Genomic DNA, 14,868 nt, shown 5'->3' with positions numbered 1-14,868 from the left:
GCTTTGAACTTCCAGCAGATCAGTTTGTAACAATAGAACAAGAGAAAGATTCTGTTTCCCATTATATAACCCTACATGTCAAACCTTTTAAATCTGGAAAAAGGGCTGAACCATATTTACCTTGACGCTGACGCTGCCTTGCAGTTTCAGCTGGAGTCGAATCATATCCACCTCTTCCATTGTACACAGCTGTTTGAGTTCTGAAATTTTTTTAGACATCTCATCAATGGCTACTTCTATGGGGTTCAGTTCTGTGCTCATCTGGTTTATAACCTGTATTCTTTTCTTCACATATGGAAATAAATGGCTGGCTGCAGTCAAAAACAATATAAATATGTATTGGAAGGTTTATTTAATGTAATATCTTATATTAGTATTTAAAACAAAGCCATAATTCATACAACAAGTTCATAAAGAGTTCTGTTCTCTTATTTTCTGTGCATACATATAGTTTTCTAAAAGACTCTATAAAAGGACTACTTGCTTGTGTTTATCAAATTCTAGAATAGGTATAAGAATGATATTCTTGTAATAAAATCTGGTATTTTATTATTCATTCATTCTCCACTGCATTAGGAGGCAAACACAGAATGTTATTGCTAGCAAAAGCCACTATTGGCATTGTAGTATCTTTCCCCATATTTTGATATTTTAAATAATTGCCCTCACCATATGAATATTGTTTTATCATGTGAACCTGCACTAGAGTTTTGTTCAATTTTTAACTCCCAGGCAGATGATGACAGCTGACATCAAAGGACCTTTTTAATTATGTGCCCCAAGTATGGCAGCCCCTCCAAGAAACATACATTTAGATCCTCAGTTGCTGGTTTTTAGGCTATAATTGAAAATAGATTTTTTTCCCCATCTGGCACTTCTAATATATTGCCCCTTTGTTTTTTATAAGATCTGGCTAGTCTTTCATAATTTGTGTATTCTATTCTTCACGTTACCTCAAGTGTATTTGAGGTAGAAAACACAGCGTCTATATTGAATGAATCAGGTATAAGTAAGTAGTAAGAAAAGCCTTGCTTCAATAATAATTTTAATATTAATTTTAATAGCTTGTCAATATTATAAATTAATATTATTGGGTCAAGAAAAGTGCTATATAAAAATAGTTCTAAATATATGAGATTCTGTTCTAAATCAATATATTTTAGAGCATATCCACTGGCAATTCAATGACAAACCTTAGATTATTTAGCAATGCATTAAACATTTGTGCCCCCTATTTTTTTAATCCCTTCAAGTCAGTGTTGACTCCTGCTGACTGCCTGGACGAATCCCTCCAGTTTTCTTGGCAAGACTTTTGGAAGTAATTTGTTATTGCCTCCTTCTTAGGGCTGAGAGAGAGGGACTGGCCCAAGGTCACTGAACTGGCTTTTTGCCTAAGGCAGGAGTAGAACTCACAGTCTTCTAGTTTCTAGTGTGGTGCCTTAATTGCCACACCAAACTGTCTCTCTCTCTCTCATTCTCTTTGTGGCCCTTAGCACTTTGAAATCATGACACTGAAATTAAACTGTGAAATTTGGTTCATTTTGGGGGGGGGGTGTCATCCAGTGGCTTCCTGTGGACTTCGGAGGCTGAGAAGTGGCCCACCATCCTTGAGAAATTGCCCAGTCCTGCTCTGAAGAATAGTGCAGTATCCATACTTGTCAGGATGGTCCGCCTCTTGCATTGCTCTTCCACGCCCCCGTGCTTCTTTCCTGACAGGGTGAACGGTGTTTCAAACACAAAGTGTTTGATATTGTGATGCATTTCAAAGTCAGTCTTACGCTCTTCAGCTTCTTTCTCTTCAAAGAAGGGTGTGACATATGTCACTTGGATATATGCATATTTGGGATCTAGGTCTTTGGGGTTAACCTATACAAACCAAATGGAAGAAAGGGCATCAGTTAAAGACAGCGAAAGGATAAAAAGGAAAAGGATGTAGACTCTTGCTTTTTTACAGCATATTACAGGCTCTTCTTTTAGACATTTTAAAAGAGAACATATTCATAGACTGCTTTGCTTTTGACAAGATGGTCAATGTATTTTGTACTCAGATATTTTTGAGCATAAAAAAGGAAAAAAAATCATTTTCCTAGCTGAACCGATTTCTAAGAAAGCCTTTGTTGCTGGCAGTTCTGTAATGAATCTTAGAAATTTGACAGCCCCTCTCCAAAGGCATACATACCAGGACCCTCCAATTTTAGTCAATTAATAGCAGTGTAATTATTATACATAATTTCACATATCACAGGACGTTAGGAATGTTTATATTACCATCAAGGGCATTATTATAACAGACAGATGAATGACATAATTACAAGGCAACAGCAGAGGTTATTCCTTGCCAGATCCATTTTCTTCTCCAATTTTGTACCACTCAGTTCTAAGTTATTCATGCTTTGAGCTTGACTGAACACATGCATGGAGCATGGCTCATTGAAAAAAAAGGTAGGTTTCATTTATTTTAATTGGGTCTATACAAGAAAACTTTCTAATAGCACAAATGCTGTATTTGAGAACATTTCCGTCCATACCTTATTGGAATCTTGGATTATCTTCACATTGTCTGCTCCAAACTTGTCTGCATAAAGTTTCATCAGCCGCTGAGAGATCTCAGATAGGCCCGTTAATTTGGGCTCTTTGTAAATGTATTCCTTACCCTCTTCCTCTTCAAAAAAGCCCTGATTAAAACACAAATTGTAACAATTACAGTAAACTGAGTATGATAAAAACACTTCAAGAATATACTGTGGATGAAAAGTGTAAGGTATTTGACTGCTTCGACATAAAAAGAAATTAATTTCTTTGAATGCTGCAGCTTATGCATGATGAAGGAATGGAATGCATTAAAAACCAAACTTCTATATTAGCACAGGATGAATGTCAACTTTTACTAATAGGGGGAAAAAGCCTGTGTGAAATGTGACTGAAAACATCCTTGGAGTTGGTATGTTATGTACACCCATATTTTGCAGCAAGTCTGCCACCATGTGGTACAATTCAGTAAAGGTAATGGAAAAATATTGGAACTAAATATTTATTGGTTTCTTGCTTCTTTCTTTCTTCAAAAACACAACTGCAGTCAAACATACAGTTGTTTGTCCATGGGGAAGGGGAACCACTCTGCAATTAAGATAATATATTAGCTTTTGAAGCCAAGTATTAGTTCTTAGTTTATTCAGGAGAACTAAACTGACTTTGTATTTATTAGGCAGAAAGCTGTGTTTTTCATTGGGAAGGGCAACTTGCTTCTGAACAAAATACATAAAATTGGTCTGTTAGTCAGCTATACCCTTAGGGAGTACTAATTCTTTCTAAAATATGGCTTTTGGCATAGTGCCTTTTATTTTTAAAATAACAACCTGCATGGTTGGTTCCAATCTATGGATACATCACTCAATGTAATTAATAAGAGCTAGAAAGTGCGAACCATTGATGCAATCCAATGGTTTATGGAGCTTTATTGCATATGCAGATTTTGGCCATTATTCATGTACACATATACACCCTTTCATATTCATATCACCATGGATGTCATTCTGGCCTTATGTAATAATGTTATCAAAGAACCCTTAGAGGATCTCAAGACTTGACTTAAACAAGGGGAAATATTTCTGATAAAGAAGAAACTCTAAAATTCTTACTCCCTACATGTAGCTTTTTAGATTTGGGAAATGACAATTAAATTAGCTTAAATAGTTTTCATATTTAGCTATCCATATGGGGTGTTATTTACCTGGTTTAGTCTGGTTCATGAACATCAGTTGTCGCTGCTGCTGTTTTTATTATTATTAAAATCCAGAAAGTGGAATTTTTCTTCATTTTGCATGACTTGCTCTAGAACTCTGTGATGCTGGCCTGGGCCTCCTCTCTCTAGGGAGTTGTGATGCATGTTCAGTGGTGGGGCTTCTAGAGGAAGGGACATTGACTGAAGAGGAGCCCAGTGCCAGCCCACTGAGCTTTCTGCTTCCTCATCACCTCTATTGGGGACATTCCAGGCTGCATGGGAAGAGACTGATGGTGTGTGGTGGTGTTTCTCTGCTGTCCCACTGGGAAGAGTGAGTCCCAGCTACACTAGCATCTTTGAGCTTCTCTCATAGAACACTTTATCAAATTTCTGCATTCAGAGGCCCCAGAGTATGCTGCAAAAAATCTGGCCCAACCATCAAGGCTGCTATAATTAATGATAGGAGGAGACAAGGACATGGGGTAGGGTAGGAAATGAGCAGCTGAGCCCAATATCTTACTTAGTCATGATAAATTATCATTAGAACTGGTTGTTCCTCAATTTAGAAAACACTTCTGGCTGTCAATATTCTTTAGCTCAACTAGAAAGACTCATTTATTCACAAGTGATAAACAACAGAAGTCCTATGTATTAGTCACTTTCCATTTGTATCTTTATAAACCTCCCCCCCCCCTTTATTTTTTTGTGCCTTCAGGTCAGTCTTAACTCCTGGCAACTGCCTGGACAAGCCCCTGCAATTTTCTTGGCAAGAATTCAGAAGTGGCTTGCCATTGCCTCCTTCCTAGGGTTGAGAGACAGCGAATGACCCAAGATCACCCAGCTGGCTTTGGGCCTAAGGCAGGACTAAAACACACAGTTTCTAGCCTGATACCTTAACCACTACACCACATTGGCTCTTCATTACACTATTACAACTGGCTCACTGTAAATCCCTATACATGATAATAACATTAATTTTCACTCCCCTGACAAGGAGCAGTGCAAACACTTCATTTAAATAAAGCCTCAAACTACAAGAGGGAACAAACATTCTAACCCTGTTGGAAAAATCAGAGTTCAGTAGCCTTCCTAAAAGGTTTGTGGCCATAAGGATCTCAGGGAGAATGTTGTTCATAGAAGAGGAGCTGCAACTGAAAATACCCACTTCTGAGGTCCCTGGAAGGAACACCTTGTACTTGAACTTACTGGGTGGGCAGAACCTGCTGGTATTAAATATATCCAGGTCCTGAGCCATGGGAGCTTTAAAGATGACAACCAGGAGATTGTGTAACATCCTGAAGCAGATTAGTAATCAGTGTAGCTCTTGCAGCAGAGATGTTACATGGGCAAATCAAGATGTATCATAACTGGTTGAGCTGCTGCATTCTTGACCAGCCATAGCTTTTCAAAAGGAGCCACATGTACAGCACCTTGCAATAGTCTATACCAGAAGTGACCAAGACTTACTGAGTATGGCCTCCCATTCCAGGAAAGGTCACTGCTTGGACACAAGGAGTTGTGCAAGACCCTCCTAGCCATGGTTGCCACCTGCTCTTTGAGCAGGCGCTGTGAGTAAAGAACCAGTGTCAGACTACAAACTGGTTTGGAATGGGTGAATGCAATCCTGTCCAAAACTGAAGATGTAATATCCCTGGAACACAGCCACTCCATCTTTTTGGGATTGAGCTTAAGCATGTTCCTTCCAAATAGCCTCTAGTTACCAGGAGAGGCCCCAAGGCCAACATGTAAAGCTGGGTATCATCAGCATACTGACGAAACCTGACCCTGTGCCCATGGATGATTTCACCCAGAGGCTTTGTGTAGATGCTAAATAGGAGAAGGAGAACATTAAGTCTTATAGTATTCCATAACTGAGGGGCCTGAGGCTTGACCTTTCCCCACTCCCCATCAACTGAAATTTCTGAAAGGAAAACCATTGCAAAACAGTGCTTTCTACCCACAGTCCAAAGTGGTGATCCAGGACCACATAATGGTCAATGAAATAGAAGGCAATTAAGAGATCTAGCAAGACTAGAAGGATCACATTACCCTTCTTCTGATCTTGCTACAAATCATGTACAAGCATGATCAGGCTGATATACAGGCCAAAAACTAGACTAAAGAGTCCATACAATCAGTTTCCTTTATAGCTGTGTGCAGTTGTCTGTTCAACAACCTTCCAATGGAAGAGGAAATTGAGATCTCAATATCATCCAGTATTGGTGGGATGAATTATAGTTTCTTTAGGTGGGAGCACTCAAGGCAGATGGCACTACCCCTTCACCCAAATATGCCTTTATCATTGCTCTGACACAGCCTCCTGTTACCTCTCTGCAAGATCTCAGCAACCCAGGAAGGGTTCCAGCACATGGTCAAGCTGATATGACATAGAACCCTGTTCACTTCATTAGATGTAACTGGCTCAAACTCTACCTAGATAACATTGCAAAATGTGCCCCTGTCATCTTTACAAGTCAATCTGAGCACAAACAATACTGGTTTTATTTGTTCTACCTTGGTTATTCTGATGGTTTTAGCTTATTTGATTAGTTCTTAGATTTACAATGTAATATTACGCATTCTGTTCAGAAATAAGTTGCATCTAAAATCCTTTTTTGTATTCTGTTACCAACTGAAACATGGAAGGAAACTACAGGGAATGTCTTATTGGAATTTATTTTCTGAAATGCCTTGCCAACGGATGCATACTAGGTCCATAGTTAACTATCTTCTTTAGTACTATCCTATCTGGTCTGCAAAAATTCAGATGGTTACTAGATAAAGATTTTTTTCCTCTCTCTCTGCTCCCATTTAGTAGTTATCTGGATTTTGGAGCCCAGATCTGGGAAAAATGTCTATCATTAAAACCTTCTTCAGATGTCTGCAGTATGGCCATTGGTCATGGGTGACTTCTGCTCTTTCCCACTGTGAGAATTTTTATTCTGGTTATTAAATAATCACTTAATTATCAGTTGGTACACTTGATAAATATTTATAAACTAATTAACAGATGATGCTCATCAATTAATTATCAGTGTTTATTATCTTTATTATCTTTGTTGTTTTTGTTATTTCTTAACTGCTTTTCAAGAAAGATTTTTTCAAAAAAATAAATAACCAGTTACAAAATAGAATATTCCTGTAGCTGGAAGATCACTGATCTTCCACTTTCACTGATTCTCCCTTCACTCTATAGCCTTCTCAAATCATGTACAGAAAACTGGAGAAAGTCCTGAAATAACATGAGAAGTGGTGCAGGGAAATTAATGAAGTTTTCTTCCCCTTGCCCTCTGTAGTTAGCGCTTCTTTTGAATTTGTGAAAAATTTCTCTAGATCCAAATCAATATGTGCAATATTAGGAGATGGAATAAATGTGATGGTTTCATGGAAATGGAGGGGGAGAATACAAAGTTGCTATTTTTGCCGACATGCTCTCTATTTGATAACATAAAGTTTGATACTTTAAAAATTCAAATCATTAACTCTGTATTGTTTTATATCAAAGCCAATTTAAAATTGCCCTAAATGTATTTCAAAGGAATGCTGCATAACTACTGTATTCTTCCTATGAGCTTGTTTTAGAGAATCCTTCTGTTTACCAGGAAGAATCTTGATGTTTATAGTAACTGTATTTGTATTCATAATTCTTCTCATCGTTGAACAATTCATGTTTTCTATATTTACTGGTTGCTAGACATTTTGAGGTAGCTTTTAAGAAACCAGGAGCTTTGTGAAACTGTGCGTTGTTCACAACATCCGTAGGCTTACATAGATTTTGCTTACTTTGATGAAATCCTGGACTTGTCCTTTGTCCATGGAATTTAATATTGGTTCTTTGAGAGTCCCTGTAATCCTCATTTACAATTTTGTATTTCAGCAGTGTGTTCATGAACCATGAAACTGCAGTCTTCTATGAGCTTTTTATTGAACTACTTTTCCTTGGAAAGGGTTAGTTTCATATAAACACAAATGCTGCTCATATGTGTCTAAATATTAAATAGGTCACACAATACCAGTTCTGCATCTTTATTTAAAAGATTTCACTGTGACATGTTGTGAAAGACATTTGCTCCTGATGAAATATAGTGAGTAATGAATTATCAACTATATGCTTAAAGCTAATGAAATGCCTGCAGATTGTTAAAAAGGTTTAGTTCCCTAGACTGTTTTTCAACACAATGTGAAATTCCTTATGTTGTTATTTATTTGTTCAGTTGCTTCTGACTGTTCGTGACTTCATGGACCAGCCCACGCCAGAGCTTCCTGTCGGTTCCTTATACTTAGATTCAATTACTTTAGGACAAAGGTCTCAAACTCAAATTGTCACAGGAAGATGCTGTACAAAAACTATTTCGTTAGTCTGAGGTCTGCACATACTGAGTCAAAAATGAAGAAAATGAAGAGTATCCTGGTATAATATTAAACATAAATTATGTAAAAATCTTTACTAAATCTTTACTACTTGTGAAACAGCCATGGCCCTGGCCATTTAGCTGGCAGTGCTTTTTAAAAATTAACTGTAACCAATATTTGGTTTTATTACTGGATTTATATATAATACTTTTTCAAGATCATATCAAGGATGATATAATATAGGAAACACATCCCACCACAGGCTGTTCAAATCCTGTTTTTTCTTTTTTTTGTCTCTTTTAGCTGAGCACAGAAGGATCTTTCTTTCCTTTGGTCTTTTCCTCATCTGCTTCCCTTCTCTCTCCTTGCCTGGCAGAGTCCTGCCTCCCTCCCTTCTTTCCTTCCTTCCTTCCTGTTTCTCCCATACGTTGCCCAGCAAAGAGACTCAGAGTCTGGCAGTCAGAGCTGGTCCTCTTCCTTGGATCCCTCCCTCCTTCCTTCCCTCAGGCAGGCCCAGAGTCCTGGCCCATCTTCCCTGATCAAGCCTCTACTCCTTGCTGTCCTTGCTGGGGGAGCCCAGTGCTGCCTCTGAAGCAGCACCTGTCATGGAAAGCAAGAATGAGTGAGGTTTCCTGAAGAATGGTGCTACTTGCAGAGCTGTTGCTGGAAAGCAGCTGGATCAGGTTGAGGTGAGGCACCAGGACACCTCTGCCTGGAATGCTTTGATGGTTCAGCTTGTGCATCTACACAATGCTCAGCACCCTGATCTTAGTTGCTGCAAGATACTGCAGTGGGTGCACAAAATCTGTCTGTCTGTCTGTCTATCTACAGTATCTACTGAGCAGGGAACAAAAGTAGAAACCATCAACAATGATAAAACCTATAAAACAAAACAGGTTAAGCCCCCCTCATTACAAACTGCAAAAAACAACCTCTCTATACATCCATGCCAGAGTTCCATAATCTAAAGCCTGGTCCCAATGCCTGAGAGAAGAGCCAGGTTTTCACAGCCTTCTCAAAGGCTGGTAAGGCTGGGACCATCTGTATCTCTGGGGGGAGGCTGTTCCATAGGGCAGGTGCCATGAAGGCACACTTCCTAGGAGCCATCAGGTGATACTGCCTCATGAAGGGGACCAGGAGCATGCCTAGTCTGCTAGATCTGTTGGGATGTGGGCTGCAAGTTTGAAGCCCTTGCCTTAGTATAAAAATGGGTGTTTTTAAGATGATGATCAGCTCTTAATACATATCACTGCAATACATAGATCAAGAAAACAAGTTAGAATGCTAATTGAGCAAAGGGTGTCAACACACTCAAGTTGATTTCAAAGTAACAGGCTTTTCAGGTGAAATACTACAGCCAAATAATGCAATTAGATCTTTCATTGCTGGAGGAAGAGAATATATTAAAGTGTGTTGGGAGGAGCTACCAGTGCACATACTGATGTCTGCAGGGACTAGGCTGCCTACCTACCTATGTCACCTTGTAACATTTAGTTGCAGGATAAATGTCAGGAAACAAGGCCAAGAACCACGGCGAGCCAGTATTCCAACTCTAGGTCTTTACTGTTCTCACCTTATAGACAGAATCTTTCCAGACTAAGGCTAATCACTAACCTAAGGGAAAAAAACCCAGAAGGTCTCTAGGGTGGAGCTTCCTTAAACCTCTTAACCTTCCCATCAACAGAATCCAGGCTGTGAAATCTCTTATCAGTCTGGAATGTGTTCTCTCCCTGGGAACCAGCAGCAGCACCGGAATCTACATCAAATCAGATTTACTGTATGTAGTGCCCTTCTATTTGTTTTCCCCAACTTGATGCCTTCTCAACCTACATGGAACAGCCATCTGAAGGGCTTCATGTTGATGAAAGCTACATTATGACAAAAGTATGCATTTCTTGATCTCCCAGTAACCTGACAAGTATGTCTCAAAGTAGTAAACCAAGGGCAAAAGTAGCAAGCATGCATAAAATGTTAAAATACTTTGACTATGACTGAGAACAAATATAATGTAGTACAGGGGTTCCTAAACTTTTTGCCATCACACCTCCTTTAGTGTAACCTTAATGTACATACTTTCCCTAAAAATCCAAACACCAAAATGAACACAAATGAACAATGAAAACAATACAATGAAACTTTGGGAAAGGTGGATTTATTGTAACAATGTACAACTAAAAGGTTCTTCATACCTCCCCTGGACTCTGTCTGCACTTCCCCAAGGGAGGCACACCTTACAGTTTGGGAAACCTTGCTAGATTTGCCAGGACATATGCAGCAAGGCTGTTTGCAGTGGGCATTTCAGGTAAGAAGCACATAGCTGAACCTGCTTCCATTAGAAATGGGAACAGATTTAAGCCTCAAATACATGAACACCACAGGAACAGATACATCTTTATAATTCAAGGAAGCAGAACAAAAGCATTAATTTTGCTAGATGCAGCACAGTATATAAATGAGTGAAAGCAATGTTACTTCATCTCTCACAGTGAATATTAAGAAGTGCTATAAATTAAGGTTAACCAAGATCATACAGGTAGGATGATGAGTAAGAAGAATTAAACAAAACAGCATGCAAAAGAATAGACAACTTACCACAGCCTTGAATAAGTTCAAAAGAGGAAAAGAGCAAATTTCTGCATTAAAACCTAATTAGCAGACATTATTCAGATCTGATTTTATACATTAAAAAAAAAGAGGAAATATTTCCCTGGAAAGCTCTTCCTCAAAAAGCATGCCTGTTGTCCAACTGATGTTTGTGGACACAAGCATATACACATGCTATAACCAAAATAAGTAGGCAGAAATAGGGAGTGGTGTACAACCACTCTACAAAGCGCTATAAGAATCTAAACTAAAACTAAAAAGCAAAGCTAGAATGTCTATGCAAACTAATATCTAATGAAGAATGTGGATTTCAAATCACTCAGCAGAAAAAAAATCTTAAATTTTGCAGCTTTATCAGGGACAATTTCAGATACCATCATACATTTTATATTTGCACTGTCTTATCTCCATTTCCCTGTCATCTGTTTAATAATGGACAGCAACAAACTCTGACAAGCTGTCAAAATGAAGCAGCTCCTTCTGGCCTCTGCTTTCTTAAGGAAATATGAACTGGTCTGTAAGCTGCCCAGGGTTATGGTACATAAGAATGGTGGCTATATAAATCTTTTAAACAAACAAACAAACTGTATTATGGGATATATAACCCATAACATATAACCATCTCTGTGTCTTATTACCAAACCTCTTGCAGAAGATACTAATCATAAATAGATGCTGTTAGTGAAAATTGAGTTCTTTGTAATAATATAATCTTAGATCTTGATCTAGTGCATGTTTATTTAGACATAGCACCATTCACTTCAGTGGGACATTCCGAAATCAGCAAGCAGAAGATTCACCTAAATATGAAGGAAGTTATCCTTATAGCCCATACCACTGCTTAATTTTGCTTCTATTTTTTTTATATGACTCTAAATCTACATTTTGCTCCATGTATTTTACTATATATTTCCTGTATGTTCAGTGCTGAGAGCATACCAAGTCAACTAGTCTACGATATTCATAGTGTTTTGACTGCATTCTCCTTAAAAAAGAATTACTTGGAAAAATGTGTATTTTAGTTGAAAGTTTACCAACAGTGAGTCACTTACCTGACCATAAAATGCCACACGGTAGTATCGTCCAAATAAGCGCTTTTCAGAATTCACAACTTCTGCCACTTTCAGATAAGATCTATGGATGTCATAGTACAATTCAGACAGCCTCTGAAGTAGTAGAATGAGAGAACATTTTAAAGTAAAAACCCTGATCTTCAAGCCAACTCATATCAAGCAACTTGTTCTCAACTATAGTACTAGCTTTCGAGTCAACTGATTAAAGGGATGTTTTCAAATGCAATGTGGATATGCCATCACCTTGAGTATCATCTTCCATTTGTACTATCAAGGGTACTGAGAGTATCATCTTCCATATGTACTATCTTTCCATTTTTTTTCAATGATTCTTCTATCTTTTCTCTTATTGCAAAATACCCATTAAAAAGGGAAAGACAGAATAAATGTGAAATGTTTTTATTGGTAGTGCTAAGTCTTCTACCTGGAAGCATCTAAGAGGCTTGTATTCAAACACATTTTTCATTATAAACAAGATGCATGAATCCTGTGTCAATTACAAATGTCAAATAAAATTTGCATTTTTCATCTACAGTATATTTATTTAATTATTTATATTTCGAATTTCGTCACCGTCCATCTCATTCAAAGAGCGACTCTGGGCAGTATATGGAAATGAGATCACATTTTCCTACTAGTCCTGTGTTCTAAAGAGAAAATCTGCATTTAAGCATAAAATGACTGTACACCATGTTTTTTTTTAATACTAGAGTATCTGGTACTCCTGTCTCATGCAACTACATGTACTGAAATCCACCTTTTTGTAATGCAGTCTCATATTTAACAGGCTGCACATGAATAACACAATCAACATTTTTTCTTTTGGTGGACAAGTTAGTTTAGTTGTAGAGTTAACTTCTGATATACAAATCTTCACTCTGTGCAGCACTACAAGAGGCCACCAGATTAACCAGTAACAAATCAGGGTAAAAATATTTTCACTATCTTGACTGCAGTCTGAAAAAATTATATTAATTTAACTAAATAGCAGGAGTTCTGTTTATATAGTATGTAGTCCAGTAACTCCAGAAACACTGTATTCATGCCTTCTATCCATAGGCTACGTATACATAAAAAACAGCTAATATGGAAAAGTGAATATAGTTGCAAAAGTCCATAAAGCAGTGACATCCTATATTATTTTTTCCAGTGTGATTTCCCTCTGATTTTGGCTAATCTTACCTTGAAATCTCTTTGTTTCTCAAACACTGCAATAACTGGCTTGTTAACTTCAGCAATGAGTTCGTATCTTTCACATTTCCAGAGATAGTCAACACACAGTTCCAGCTGTTTCACAAGGATGTCCTGCAATTCCACAAGAAGGAACACTAGGTCTGTGATGCAAAATAGCAATTAATTTTTCTGCAATTTAAATTCCTTAAAAAGAAATAAATATAATTAAGACCATAATTCTTATGCTCCACTGGGTATAGGACTTACTGAAAACTGTGAACTTACTCCTAAGAAAACATACCTAAGATCAGTTATGAAGAATGACATTGCTAACCTCATTGTATGGTGTATCTTGCATTCCAGAGTCTTCTTTCATAGCTGCTTCTTCTTTAATATTTGGTGTAATGTTGAGAAAAGCTGGCCATCCCATAGAAAATAAGCCTTTTCAGACAAGAGAAAGAGTCCCATCAATGCTTCAGTAGCAATTGTTTAAAGTAATCATGGTCAAAAATAGGAAGATAGATAGATAGATAGATAGATAGATAGATAGATAGATAGATAGATAGATAGATAGATATAAAGGCATAATGACTTGTTCATAGCCAAAGGATGAATAAAACTATAACTGCCTTTGTGATAGCTTATTACAAATACTATCCATATCATTAAGCTTTTTGTAAACACTGTGGGTGGTTATAATTTGATGATTCTGGCGAAGAATCTTCTTATCCAATAGCATAATTTGAGAAACTCCCAATGAGAACCAAAAGAAATTGTAAGAATGGTGTGTAAAAGTGTTTATGATTCTGAAATATGTAGTACTTCCAGAGTTCTTATAAATAATTAGCTGTCAATAGAATGAAAGACATATAAATATGGAATAAATTGAGTTAAGGCTATGGTTATACATATTAGAAGTATGTATTGATATTAATCTTGATTCATATGAAGCCATAATTCATTGAAGCTTGGTCCCAATCTGATTTAAACTACAAAACCTTCGGTCCACCAGCCTTTCCCAGGCTTCTTTTTCAAGGGGTAATGATAGCAGGGGAAGGCCTTGGGAAATCTAGTATGTAATAGCAACATTGCTTAGTTCACAAAGCAAGGTTTCTGGAATCTCAAGGGCCCTGCTTACAGTGCCTAGTGTCAACGGGCACTGCTGTATATGTTTATGGCTGTGGAAATTGATACCATTTTCCAAGCTTCCTGGCATCAACAGTTTTAGGACTGGGCTACCGAAAAATCTCCTTTCCTTAAGTTTGTACAATGGGATTCTTCAAACGTTGTCCAGCTCATAAATGGCCATGGTTAGAACACTCACTTCCTCCAGGGTGAGTTGTTAGTAAGACATTATTATCAGAGAGTTCAGCATCTTCCAGGAGCAGACGAGAGGTACAAATCTTTTCCATTTTCCAGTAACCTATGATAGTGTGAGATGTTATTAGCATTTGGTTACCTGTATGTGTTAATACATGCATATTTATTTTTATAAGCCAAGATATGGAACAGTAATGACCCTCTCATCTCGAAGAAAAGAAAAAAAATGTACAAATACATGAAACTTGATTTTTATGCAGCATACATGATTTCTACAACATGAAATATTTTAGTGCTACTAGCTTACATGGGAAATATCTGAGGAGAGTCAAAGCAGTTTAAAAAATAAGTACAAAAGTTCATAAATGTCATAAAAATAGGTTCTTTATCATTTCTGTTTACACTTTACTGTTTTCTGAATCAATCCAACCTTTTAAATGTACTTTATCTTACCCTTTCTCTTCAGATATTCGGCAATAAGGGCAGCTATATGGATGTAGCACATAGCAGCCTGCAACAAGAAACACTATGTAAGTTTTAATGTTAAAGAATGCAGATCTTCTTAATCTTTACCAATATCAGCAAGCTTTTGCAAAACAACAACAACAACAAAGGCCCAGCTCA

General features: G+C 37.5%; 1 protein-coding gene across 2 annotated transcripts in view; it reads right to left on the bottom strand.

The window, feature by feature from the left end:
• DOCK10 (dedicator of cytokinesis 10) overlaps positions 1–14,868 on the bottom strand; it is a 154,127-nt gene that overhangs the window by 4,519 nt on the left and 134,740 nt on the right. For both annotated transcript variants that reach the window (XM_063306683.1, XM_063306684.1), the window contains exons 46-53: positions 14,698–14,755; positions 14,249–14,347; positions 13,259–13,365; positions 12,934–13,056; positions 11,731–11,844; positions 2,529–2,675; positions 1,656–1,866; positions 121–311 (exon numbers count right to left, since the gene is read on the bottom strand). In XM_063306683.1, coding sequence (XP_063162753.1) covers positions 121–311; positions 1,656–1,866; positions 2,529–2,675; positions 11,731–11,844; positions 12,934–13,056; positions 13,259–13,365; positions 14,249–14,347; positions 14,698–14,755 — 1,050 coding nt within the window. The remainder of the gene's footprint in view (positions 1–120; positions 312–1,655; positions 1,867–2,528; positions 2,676–11,730; positions 11,845–12,933; positions 13,057–13,258; positions 13,366–14,248; positions 14,348–14,697; positions 14,756–14,868) is intronic.

The sequence above is a fragment of the Candoia aspera genome, chromosome 6, assembly GCF_035149785.1.
Source record: "Candoia aspera isolate rCanAsp1 chromosome 6, rCanAsp1.hap2, whole genome shotgun sequence".
Lineage (NCBI taxonomy): Eukaryota > Metazoa > Chordata > Lepidosauria > Squamata > Boidae > Candoia > Candoia aspera.
Note: the sequence above shows the minus strand (reverse complement) of the source record. Positions and strands in the feature narration are given on the sequence as shown.